This window comes from Cygnus atratus, chromosome 1 (genome assembly GCF_013377495.2).
Source record: "Cygnus atratus isolate AKBS03 ecotype Queensland, Australia chromosome 1, CAtr_DNAZoo_HiC_assembly, whole genome shotgun sequence".
In the NCBI taxonomy this organism is placed as follows: Eukaryota; Metazoa; Chordata; class Aves; order Anseriformes; family Anatidae; genus Cygnus; species Cygnus atratus.
Genome location: NC_066362.1, coordinates 42,719,460 through 42,732,446, shown reverse-complemented (window position 1 = coordinate 42,732,446; position 12,987 = coordinate 42,719,460). Strand labels below are relative to the sequence as shown.

The following is a 12,987-nucleotide window of genomic DNA, read 5'->3' as shown; positions in this document are numbered from 1 at the left end:
CAGATCTATACTTGTTTTGTTCAGAAATCAGAATTATGAAAGCATCTTTTATTACATTTTGGTAGGTCTTTTCATAGCATCTGCCTAAATATGCAAATGCAGAGATAAGAAAAACTGATTCAAGTTTTAAAACTGTACACTGATCTTATCAAATATCTTACTGTTTTAAGGTCTGTTTTTGAAGGACCTCCCATTAAATTGTCTTCCAATCTTCACCTTATTTTCAGATGATTCTGTTTGTAGTCAAAAGCTTAAAACAGAACCAAAAAAGCATTCCCAGAATTCATCATCACAGGAAATGGGCAATTGTTTAGCTGCATCATGAGTTCAAACAGAAAAATTCAAAGTGATTGGTAAGCAGACAGTACTTTTCAAGAAATGTGATGCTGTCACAAGAAGGTCTCACAAAATCTTAACTGCAATTGCTGAAGAGAGTTTAACCTTCACACATTCTTACACACTTTTCATGTATTTGGACATGATATGGAACAGCAGAAATGTGTTCCCTATGGAGGAAGCCTCCCTACATCAAAATCAGTTCAAATCTATCAGCAGTGTGGAAGTTCGTCCTGAAACTGCTCACCCATACTAAAAAGTTGGTAAGTCATGCTGTAGAGTAAAAGGTTTCAGAGCAGCCTTGGGTTAGATCTGGCCTGCAGAGGGTTTATGCAAGAAATGTAATGCAAATACAGCTAGATTTCCATCCCACTGGGCATTTAGAATCAGTTTTAGATGCTGCTATTATTCCTTTATGGATACCCAGATCTCTACAGCAGAGGTCTTCCTTACTATCATCACTATATCATCACTAACTGATATCCTTAATTTTACAATGCCTTAATTTTACAAACCCTGAAGTCTGTGCTTAATTCTAGCCATATGTGTTACTTTATTTGCAGGAATTTATTAAGACTCAAGAAATTACCAATAAGGTCAAAGGTAAATGATTTTTTAAAAGTCTGGAGGACTATGCTATATGTATACACACACAAAAAAAAAAAAACAGGTAGTAAATAAAGTCAAATTTAGTAGTGTAGAAAAGTCATTTTTAACTCCTGTTCTTTAATCAAAACTTGAACTTTCTCAAACTCTGAGAAATTATGATTTAGATTCTAAAAACTGAGTATCTCAGCACTTTTTTTCAGCACTGGTCAAGACTTTGCTGGCCAAGATATACTTAGATAGAAAAGCATACATTTGCATGATGCTTGTAATCCAAATATGAGTAGGATTTAATAGGAAATATATTAGGTAGCTGAATACCATTAGCTTTCTAGTCTAGTTTTGTAGATCAGATGACTTACTTTTTAACAGCAGGAGAACAGAATTCAAATATGTGTCTTACCAGATTCTGTACCATACACATTCGTTCACTTCTTAACTCAGCTACAAGGCCATAGATATCCACAAAATCGTGGTCATTTACATGTTGTGTTAAATGGTCTAGTGCAATATAAACACCTGTTCTTCCAACACCAGCACTGCAAACATAATACACAAGATAAAATTAAGTTTGTTTTTGTTTTCTCATTATAGTATATTTCCCCAGAACATTCTGGTTAAAGTAAGCTGATTGTGAGAAGAAAGTTTTGAAAATTTGAACTCGTTTGCACTACTTTTGTGTGTGTGTCTCCTTAGTGAATGGGATGAAGTGTAATCTGAATTTGAACTATGTTCTGATTTTGACTTTACAAGGGGTTGTATAGGACAAGTGAGATTTAACTAAATGAAACCCATATAAATGGAAAAACCACCCTACAACTTTTATGTGAATTTTCTAGTGTTCACTGATTCAAAGAATTCACAAGATTTTTTGAGATCACACCCTACCCTGATTCTGTGATGCTTTTTCTGTTTGAGACAAAACAACATGGTATCTAGCAAAACGTTTAAAAGAAAATACTTTTAAAAGGAGGACAGGTGTGTAGCACACACTGGTAGCTAGTGTTGTTTTAATTAAGGGTTTGAAAATGAATAGTATTTTCTTCAAATCACTATTGGCCTTTTCTGCAATTAGTGTAATAAATACAAGAAATATCACTACAGATAATCAGGTAATGTATAGTAAAACTGTTTTGAACCTGCAGAATCTAATGAGCAGAATATAAAGGAAGAGTTTTCTGGATATGAGAACACATGCTGCTGCTTTATAATCACTGGGACCATGGGCAGATTATCTGGCCCATGCTGGTTCCTTCATGTATCTGTGTTGTGCAAATGGCATAGCATTCATTGCAGAAGGGCCCAAAAGCACATAAAAGTCCTCAAAACATGAAGACTGTGTAGTTCTCTCCTATAGAAGTTTCTATGGCTCCTTCAGTAGAGGAAAATGTCAAACTATCAATGATAACAACATCAAATAAAATAAGGAGGTTTTATCCCACATTGTGGATGGCAACTGTAGGACACTGAGGACAAATCAAAAGAACCCCAGTGCATGGCGAACTCACTGGACAGAGAAGGAATTTGTGGCACAAAGTCTAGCTTTTCCTTCCACATATTTCCAGACTCACATTAAGTGAGAATGAGGCAAAGAATCAAGCCTAGACATCTCAGTTCAGATCACTTGGACCAAGTAACCACCAGACCATTTATTTGAAAGTCTAAGTTTAGATGTTAGCTGTTTACAGGCATCCAAGTTTGAAATCTAGCATATGCAAACCCCTACACATATTTGTCATTCTCTGTGGCTCACAAATAGTTTCTTCTTCATGATAATGACACACATTTTAAACACAATTTTAGGGAATTAATTCTTAAGAAAAGCTGTAACTATAATGGAAGTCATTAAAAGCATGTCAGTTGTTGCTATCCCTCTTCTTAAGATAAAGAGGAAACTTGAGATACATCTAGCAGTACATTATGGTAATTTTGGAAAACTCTTTCAAAGACATCACCTCAATGGGATTTCCAAGAATGGAAGAACAGGCCTACTTTGGAATTTTGCCTCCTATAAAGGAGTAAGGAGCCCTGCTGGAGAAAACTTCATGGCTATCCATACTAAAGCCATACCTGGGCACTCACTATTGTTCTTTGGCAACTTCCCTGAGCATTAATATGCACTTGGAATGATAAGATACTAAATCATGACCTGGTAAATACACTTACCTGCAGTGAACCACCATTGGTGTATTATCACCTGCTCGACTTGCACGGATAAGTTTTACGAAGTGGATAATTGGTGCAGTAGTTTCAGGGACTCCATGTTCTGGCCAAGAAGTAAAGTTACACTGGCGCACCATCATGCAATCTCCATGCTGTAAAATATAAAATATGGCAGTTTTTACAAAACAAAGAATATCCATTAAGCTACTTGTAAACTTCTCAGCAATTTCATTTAACAAAGAAGGTCAGAATAGCATAACCATAAGATGGTACTTGTATCAAGGGATAATTTGTTGTGCACAGATCTCATTGCAAGTTTTTTTGAGAGAGATGGCATCAAATTAATTTTTCATGAAGTATTAATGACTTCAGCAATCACTCTACATTTGGCTTCAGTCACTATACCAGTGTAATTTGTAGATTACATGTCGACATTTCTGTAGCTTGTTTAGAAGTTTAGTGAACTGGGCTGACAAATTTATTTAGGGGAAGGCAACTGTTCTAATACTGACCTAGTATAGTTAAGACAAACGAATACGTTGGTCAACACAAATATATTTTCTATGTATTTGGTGCCCTCTCAATTAGAGCAGCAGTAATAGTAACTCAACACAAACAGCTGATTATGATCTGATATCTAAATTAACTATGAAGGACATAACAATAAAAGCAATGGGTCAGGCCAAAGGTCTGTCTAGCTCAATATCATGCTTCCAACAGGAGTCAATGAAAAATCTTAACGAAAATTATAATACAAGACAACAATGTATCTGTAGTTCCATAGTATATCCCTTCCATTCTTAACAGTTTGCAAGCCATGAATCTCCTCAGTCACAGGTGGTACCTAAAAATTTGAAAGCACTCAACAGACTTTTATTCCATTAATTTCTCCAGATTTTTTGAAGTCCTGTACGTTTTCAGCATTCACAATATCTTGCAGCAAGGAGTTCTGCAGCTTAATCAACTCTTGTGCAATGAATTAATTTTTGTTGTTGTTTTGAACCAACCACTTACTCTTTTCATATTGCAAGAAACACTGAGCAACTGTGAACAATTATGTGCAACTACTTTAGGTCTATAGTACTAAAACTGATCAACATAAAACAAAAGAGAAGTGATTTTGGACGCAATATGGCAAAAATTGTGAATGATCTAGTGTATACATGCCTTTTACCTGCAGTGGATGATCATCAAGAATCCATCCATTTGGATGGAAGGTGAAGTGCAATCTTAAAGACAGCAATATGGCACATTTAATGGCACGCTCATAAATGACATAACTCCTTGTGGGAGATATTTCAGCTATTGTAAATGGAGCACTTAGTCAATTCCCCTCCCCTCCCCTCCCCTCCCCTCCTCACTCATCCTACTTAACACATGACTTTGCATTTTGTTAGCATATACTTTTACTCAAAACACCTCCTTTCCTAGTCTTGCTTACTCTGTGTCTTATTTTAGCCGAAAAAAAAATCTTCTCTCAGTCATTTTAAAATGTTCAATTGTCCTGTGCTACGTGCACAACATATCCTTATGGGGCTGACAATCAAGACAATCCTCTAAATGCTGTGCTTCTTTTGTCACATGCACACACCTTGGGATGGTAATGCATCTTTGTATTTGGATAGCTGAGTTCAGGTCCTAGGATGTGGCTTCACTACATATAACACAGGTCAATGTTGGGAATGCAAAAGAAGGCTGACTTCATCTTGGGTCATTATGACCAGATTCCTTTCCAAGACCACCTTCTGGTTTGACTTAATGTTGAGTGCTAATTTTTCCAAAGTGTGGAAACTACAGTGGTAGATCATGGCAAAGATGAACATCTATACTGTACCCCACACCTCCATTCCCAGCACAGAGTGGGAGTAATACTGATGATTCTCATTTATATTGGGTGAATTTCCTGGGGGTGGAGGCCAATACAGCTGGTGGTACAATGCAAAACAGCTGCGCTGCACCAGAGAATCTTGCCCTTTAATCTGAGAGGGATATATTCAAAGGGATTTGTCTGATAACAGAATGGTTAGGATTACTCCTTTTTAGAAGAGACAACTGAGGTGTCCAAATAGAAACTTCACCTCCCACCGGACCGGAGAGGTTCAGTAACCTTGATCAGTCCTTCATAGCATGTTGGCCATATATCTGAATTCTTTGTGACGGAAACTGGAGAAAATTTTCAGGAAAAACAAAAACAACAACAAAACCACCACCACCAAGAAAAACAACCAGAAATGAAAACAAAATGCTCAGAAAAAACAGCTAGTAGAGTACATACATATTAAAAGATTAAAAGAAGAACACTGAGAAGTAGTTGGGTGGGATGGAGAACATCTAATGTTCTTTTGGTTGTTGGATAGATTTTATTCAACCAGTTTCCATTTCTGACTTACCCTTTCAATTTTTAGGTCTCTGATGGTCCAGTCTATTTGAGTATCTTCCACCAATTTAGTAATTACTATATCCCCAAACACAGTCACTGGTTTATTATCTTCTGGCCAGTATTGATGGCATCTTATCTGCAGTGAGATGATTACTAATTAGCAATAATTATATTATAAATTTGACAAAAACTACATACAGAGTTTTCAATTATAGCAATGTTGTACACTGGTAACTTACCCGTCCTTTTTCAAAACATTGTGTAAGCATCACAAGGGTTTTTGCTCTAGTCTCCCACACCATTCTCCAGAAATCACCTACTGTTCCTGGTAATGGTCCCTGAGTTGCAATAAATTCATTTGGACACAAATAGCCCTAAGAAAGAGAAAATATTTAATGCATAATGGTTGGTAAGGAAAAAAGAGTTTGCATGTGACTCATAGCTGTACCTGTAGTTAACATGCCTAAGGCTAGAACCTTGTCAGACATGTTAAAATATTTGTTGTAGGCCTGACTAGTCATTGCATGGCAGATGGCCATGGAGACCTAAGGATGTAAGGCATTTTTTCCACTGTATAGATTAGATATGAACCAACGCTCTAATAAAGTTTTGGAAATACCATCCTAACAGAAATGCTTTTAGCAGAGATATTAAAAGGATATCAGGCTAGTAGTTCCCTTTAAAAAATACCTAAGTCTTCATATTAACCTTACTGCAGATCCAGTCACAAAGAGATGTGCCAGGAGAAGGCTAGCACAGCAGAATTAAAATAGTGTTAAGGAGCAGCAAAGCCAGAGAAAAAAACTGAGGAGCCGTGTGAGAGCTAGTGCAAGCTACACACAACTGTGATGTTTTTCCAGTGATCCTCAGGAATCACAGAATCATTTAGGTTGGAAAAGACCTTTAAAATCATCAAGTCCAACCATCAATCTAACTCTACAAGTCCACTGCTAAACCATGTCCCTAAGTGCCATGTCCATACATCTCTTAAATACCTCCAGGGATGGGGATGCCACCACCTTCCTGAGCAGTCCTTTCCAATGCCTAACCACCCTTTCCATGAAGAAATTCTCCATGATATCCAATCTAAACCTCCCTGATGGAACTTGAGGCTGTTCCTTCACATTCTGTCGCTTGTCACCTGAGAAAAAAGACCAACACACAACTTGCTGCAAACTCCTTTTAGGTAGTTATAGAGAGTGATGAGGTTTCCCCTCAGACTCCTCTTCTCCAGATTAAACAGTCCCAATTCTCTCAGTCACTCCTCAAAAAATCTTGTTTTCTAGTCCCTTCACCAGCTTTGTTGCTCTTCTCTACATACACTTGAGCACCTCCATGTCCTTCTTGTAGTGAAGGGCCCAAAACTGAACACAGTACTTGAGGTGCGGCCTCATCAGTGCTGAGTACAGGGGGATAATCACTTCCCCAGTCCTGCTGGCCACACTATTTCTGATGCAAGCCAGGATGCCATTGGCCTTCTTGACTCCCTGGGCACGCTGCTGGCTCATAATCTGCAGGCTGTCAACCAGCACTCCTCAGTCCTTTTCTGACAGGCAACTTCCCAGCTGCTCTTCCCCAAGCCTACACCACTGCATGGGGTTGTTATGACCCATGCGCAGGACCAGCATTTAGCCTTGTTGAATGTCATGTGTCTAGACATGGCCCGTTGATACAGCCTATCCAGATCCCTTTGCAAAACCTTCCTGCCCTCAAGCAGATCAACAAGAACTCCCAGACAATTTGGTGTCATCCACCATCTTACTGAGGGTGCATTTGATCCCTAATCTTTGATAGAAGGTCTTTAAGAAACCTTTCTGTAGAGGTCGATTTTTTTTTCCAGTGTTGGCTTCATTTGTTTAGTTCATTTATAAATTGATGCAAAATCTAGTGAAAAGGAAGTTAAAAAATCTGTGTAAATATCCGAGCATGGGTTCTCATGGATCTGTTTTCTCCAATAAACCAAACATACCCTGCAGAACTCTACGTACTACAGAACATTTAAAATAGCAGCAATAGCAATAAGAAGAATATGTTTATACTGTAGAGCAAGCAGTCTGTGATATCACAGAGTTCAGCTTATTATTCAAAAAACCTGACACAGTGGTTTATAGTACCATCAAAGTTCCTTGTTGGAATATAGCCCTATAATTCACAGATGCCTCTTACTTATTCTATCTATAATAGACAGAACAGGTAGCAGTGGGAAACCATGTTAATCCTCCCTAGTTTAAGAGTGAGGTGAGGAACTGTAGTTCAGGGATACAAAATCCACAGTTCAGTTACTGACTTTTTCTTGTTTAAACAGTGAAAATAAAAGTCGCATCCAAGTTTCCATTTTTTAAAGATCTCTATTTTCCTCTCTTTATACATATGCATATCTATATACACCTAGATAAAAAAGTAGGTAAATACACACAAACACTTATTGTATATTTACTCCTATATGTATTTATATATTTACATGTCCACAAATATATGAAGTGAGAACATATAAAGGGTAAAGCTTTAGCCTTGAAAAAATGGTCTATTCACTGATGAATGGTCATCTAAAGTGTGATGCCTACATGCAGTAAAGATACACAGTCTCAGCAGGGAATACTCTCTGCAGCTGGCTTCTGCTGTTAGTTTTCCTTTCCTAAGCCTTGGCATGTTAGTTAGTGACAAGAAGGGTAAAGTCTAGACCATGCTCCATCTCATCTCCTTCTCAGTGGTTGTGTGTCCCAGAGCCATGTTGCCAAGTAACAGCATGATGTGGCTCTTTCTTTCTACTGCTTGTCAGAATCAGGAAATTACATGCTTTTGCTAATGAGAAGGGAAGATGTTGTTGAGGTATGACACCCATTCTCAGCTCTATGGTTGATTCCCTGTGAATGTCTTCTAGTTGCCTGGGAATAACTACCTCTACTTGCCATTGTGTCATCCATTTAGACTACAGTCTGCATGTCTGGCTATGCGTATGAACAGCCCTTAGTGTAAATCAAGTCTTGACCTCACTTGAGACCATCATCCACTGTTACAACAAAATAAATGCATAATTATGAGTGATACTTTGAGCTTCAGGAGGACAAAAATGATATAGGCAAGACTGAAGACAGAAAAAATATAGTCAAAGAATTTACTGAGAACACAACTAGAAAATGCAAGGTCTACGAAGAAAGTTGACAATGAGAAATACAGTATTGTTTTCTTCTTCAAAAAGCATATTTACATTTTCCGCCATCATATTTTTCACAAAATAAGCCATACAAACCCTGACCACCCAAATTACTAGCCATTTCTATAAAACTGCTTGATTATCTTTGAATTATCCTGTTTGTATACAACGGTTCCAACTCTTGTACCAAGAGAGAAAATAATGCTCATCTCTAAACAATTGACCTCAGTGGTAGTTTCACTCTTGCCTTTAACAATAGTGATATGAGATGTTTTAAATGAAGTAATTTGATGAACTCAGTTTCACTTAGTATTGAAAATCATTGGTGAGCAATGAAAACAGGAGAATTTATATTTTAACTAGTCAGGTTCAATGCCACAGGAATCACTTGAACGATGCCACAGAAACAGTAACTGTAGTGAATGGAAGAAAGATTAGAATGCTGTTCTTCTTGCAAGTTATTTCTTGACCCATTCTTGTACCAGAAAATAGAAATAGTAACAATGTGAGAGACTTTCTACTTACAGATACATAGCTGGCATTAATGTAGTCAGATCCGGGAATACCAGCATCAGGCATCAGCTTTACTCTGTTGTTATTATCTATCATGAAAATAAAGTCTAATTAACTAGAAGATTAGTTCAAAAAACATAGATGCATATAGCAAATGGAGTACTAAGAATTAAAAAATAATATTATTTTTAATATAACAACATTTGACATAGTGGAACACTCACTACAAAGGCAGTTTAACCAATTTCCACTATTGCATGGTCATTCCTGTTCCAGAAATATTTTAATATAGTTCTTTTTTGTTAAAATGGTGGATGCTCCAAATCTTCAAACTAGATGTGTGTAGGAGGAGCCTCTGACTAATGGTAGCCTCTGTACTTTAAACCATGCTGTTCTAGCATAGGCAACCTCCATACAAATCAGAAAGCAGGGCGAAGGAACTGACAGTCTTTTTATCATGTGACAGATTTGAGCCAGACGTTGGCACTTTTCAAACTTCTTTTATGTAACATAAGCTCATTGTAACAGAAAAGTTTGTTTCAAAGAAGACTAAATAAAAAGTGATTGAGAGTTTCCAATTTGGGACCACAGTATGTATTCAGAAATGATGAAAACCAGGAAAGATATGTAAGTGAATGCTGAAACCAAACATTCCAAATTTCGATGTTTGGTCCACACCTTACTAAAAAAAACTAGAACACAAAGTTAAAAAATTGTGAAACTCATCTGTTTATATTTTATTGTGTCATGAATATCAATTTTTAGTGACTGTAATTTAGAGCACGGCTTGAACAAGGCAGTAGATAGCAGTAACAGCTGCTGTGAAAAGTTAATAGCACAGAAAGTAGCATTATTAACTAAGGAATGCCATTCTGCCCATCTCACATCACAGCTAATGCTTAAAATAATAATGACATTTCTTGTCTTATTAACTGAAAAATGAAGCAGTGTTGAGTACAGAGAGACAGACTCCTGTCTCCTGTGATAAAATCTAGCCTTGGCTTATAAGTTATCATACAGTTACTCTGATCTTCTATGGAACCTTTGCAGCACATTTACACATATCCACAAGAAAGCATACCCAAGCTTGTGTGGTAGCTGAATGCACAAACATGGATTTTATATGTTTTTAAAAAATTACTTCTCACTAAAGGGAAAAAAAAAAAAAACAAAACAAAAAAACAGGAAGAATGTTAAAGAGTTTGCTACATGGGTTGAATTACAAAGCTAAGAAACTACTGAGGCTACAGTTTCTTGCACCTGCATATTAAAGCTTGTGAGAGCAAGTTGAAAGCTACTTGCAAATAAACCTGTCTTTAAAATAAAATAAATAAAAAAGGAAATACCAACTACTTGACAAAATTATTTCATAATGTGGATATGATTGTACTGCCATACCAAAGACAGATCAAATAAAACCAGAGCTGCATTCCAAATATATGCTGCACTATTGAAGGTAGAGAGCAAAGCTGAGGAGTTGATTAGCAAACACACATACATGGCTTTATGTTTGGGAAACGATTCTTAGACCTGTTCCAAGGCAGATCAGCATCAGTTGAAGCAAGGTCTTCAAGAAACTTGGGAAGTTCCTGTAAAGGAATAAAACGTAGAATCACAGAATGAATCATAAATATTTGTTAACAAACCTTTGCATTTCACCTGCAGTAAATATAAGGAGTGGATTAATAGCAATTTCCCCTGATACAATCACTCCAGTAAGAGTGAGAATTTTTTAGTTCTGTAACATATTATGTTTCTAAGAAAAGCTGGAAACATTATGGAGCATCCCACTTCACTGTCAACCCTAGTTACACCAGCAACATTAGATGAAGCAGTGCAAAAAATGCTGTTGAGTTGAAGAATTAAAACTTGCATGAACATTCACCTTTCCAAGTCCAGATAAAGTCAGCCTATCACCTTCTGTAGTTCTTTTCTGTCTCTTCATGAAATCACATACTTGGTAACCATGCCTTACTGACTCAGTCTTATTTTTGAATACTGCCTCTTCCTGACTCCTGTAGCTTGGGAGAGCTTTTGCCACAGCATGAGAACTGATGAGAATTTAATTAAGTTGAGACAACTGGCGATTAGTTATTGTTCACAGGACTGTTCGTGAAAAGGGTGGGAAGAGTTATTTTTGGTCATACCACAGTTTCATAACTGATCATTAGTTCTGTTACAGAAGGGCAGAGATGAATAAATCATTCACATTGAAGAACTTATTTGATGGGGGTGTTTCTGTACATAGATAAGTGTAATTTCCAAAGCTGAGTAAAAGAGGGGAGACAAATTCATGACTTTTTAATGCAGTAAATACATTAACGTGATGATCTCACAGTGGTGAAGAGACAGTGAAAAACTCATAGAAAAGCCAGAATTCAGACTATTTATTCTATTTCTCAGTTAACTACATTAACTTTAATAGATTTTCCCTTTCTTTGACAAATTTTATATGTAGATATATTTCAACTTCTACGTGAAGATTCAAATAAGATCTACCTATTGCTCTGAATGTGTACTATACACACTTTTGTTGCTTGTGCTGAGTAATCCCTTCAAATTTCTCTTTTAGTTACCCTCTAGTGGGACAGGCAGCCATATAATCAGATTCCATGTCAATCATGTTCAAGTGATCTTTCACCCTATTTGAGACAGTCTGCATTCTATAAACAAAATTTAATGGGCAACTTTTAGCAAATAAATAAATAAATAAATAAAGTAATGAAAAAATTGAAAAAGCAAGAGTATTTTATATTCCGGTGATTTTCGTCTCATTGCTAAATCAAATATCTTGTCAGTCTCATTCGACAGCTTTTGATATTAATAATTTGATATAAGCATTATCAAAATGGCACAATTTAAAAATGTGACATAATGAACCAAACCAATAATCCATCTAATTTGATATACCATTTTTTCCAATGGATGATGCCTGACATATAAGAGAGCTCAAAACCCTTCAACTGTATTACATGCAATATTATACCCTGGGCAATTCGTTTATTTCACCAACTCATAAAGAGCCTATGGTATGAAGCATGAGGACTATTTCACTTCTATAATTATATCCTCAATAATGTATAACTGCAGGTGTTTCTGAACATGAAGGGAAAGTTTTATGATGAAAGCAAAGGACTTTCCAACAAGAGACTTGACCTCTTTCTAGCTCTGACACATATTTCCTTGGGGAAAGAATTAGGGGGGAGAATTGCAGAGAACAACTAGATGCTCAACTACCTTTGAAAATTAACAAGGGACTAGATCCCATCCATGCCCTTCAAAATCTTGCTGAATATCTGTTTCATCTAGGGATGAAAAGTCTATGATTTTGCCTGTTCTTCTAAAAATAAAGTTTGTGACTTAAAATCTTACAATATAAAGAATGTCTGGCATTAAATTTATATCCTTATGTCAAATAAGTAGATAACATGGTTAATAGACATGAAGTAAATATAAAATTAAATGAAGGACTGTAATATATTATAGGAAAACATCGTTCTCATTTCTTTAAAGCACTTGTTGCTTTAAAATCTTGCCTTTGAATCAACCTCTGCCATACTCAAAGTACATTTCTTTTATCTTTGAGTTGCCTCATTGTTTTGTCTCAACAATCCCTTAAAGAACTAAAACCTCAGTCCTATGACTGAACCTAAAGAAAGATCCCTGTTCTCAGAACAGAATGACTTCTGCGAATTATTGTTAGGATTTGATAAGAACAGTGAAACACATCTAAGGTGTCAAAATTCCTCTCATTCGAAAAGCTGAAACTCTCCCACAGAATTTTTGTCCTTGAAGTTTGCATTAAGGAAAAAAAATAGATGAAATGTCTAGGGTG

At 36.5% G+C, this 12,987-nt stretch overlaps 1 protein-coding gene across 1 annotated transcript in view; it reads right to left on the bottom strand.

The window, feature by feature from the left end:
• PTPRQ (protein tyrosine phosphatase receptor type Q) overlaps positions 1–12,987 on the bottom strand; it is a 107,645-nt gene that overhangs the window by 4,443 nt on the left and 90,215 nt on the right. The window contains exons 38-43 of the mRNA XM_035544349.2: positions 10,651–10,741; positions 9,165–9,241; positions 5,725–5,859; positions 5,496–5,621; positions 3,109–3,257; positions 1,346–1,481 (exon numbers count right to left, since the gene is read on the bottom strand). Of these exons, the coding sequence (XP_035400242.1) occupies positions 1,346–1,481; positions 3,109–3,257; positions 5,496–5,621; positions 5,725–5,859; positions 9,165–9,241; positions 10,651–10,741 (714 nt within the window). The remainder of the gene's footprint in view (positions 1–1,345; positions 1,482–3,108; positions 3,258–5,495; positions 5,622–5,724; positions 5,860–9,164; positions 9,242–10,650; positions 10,742–12,987) is intronic.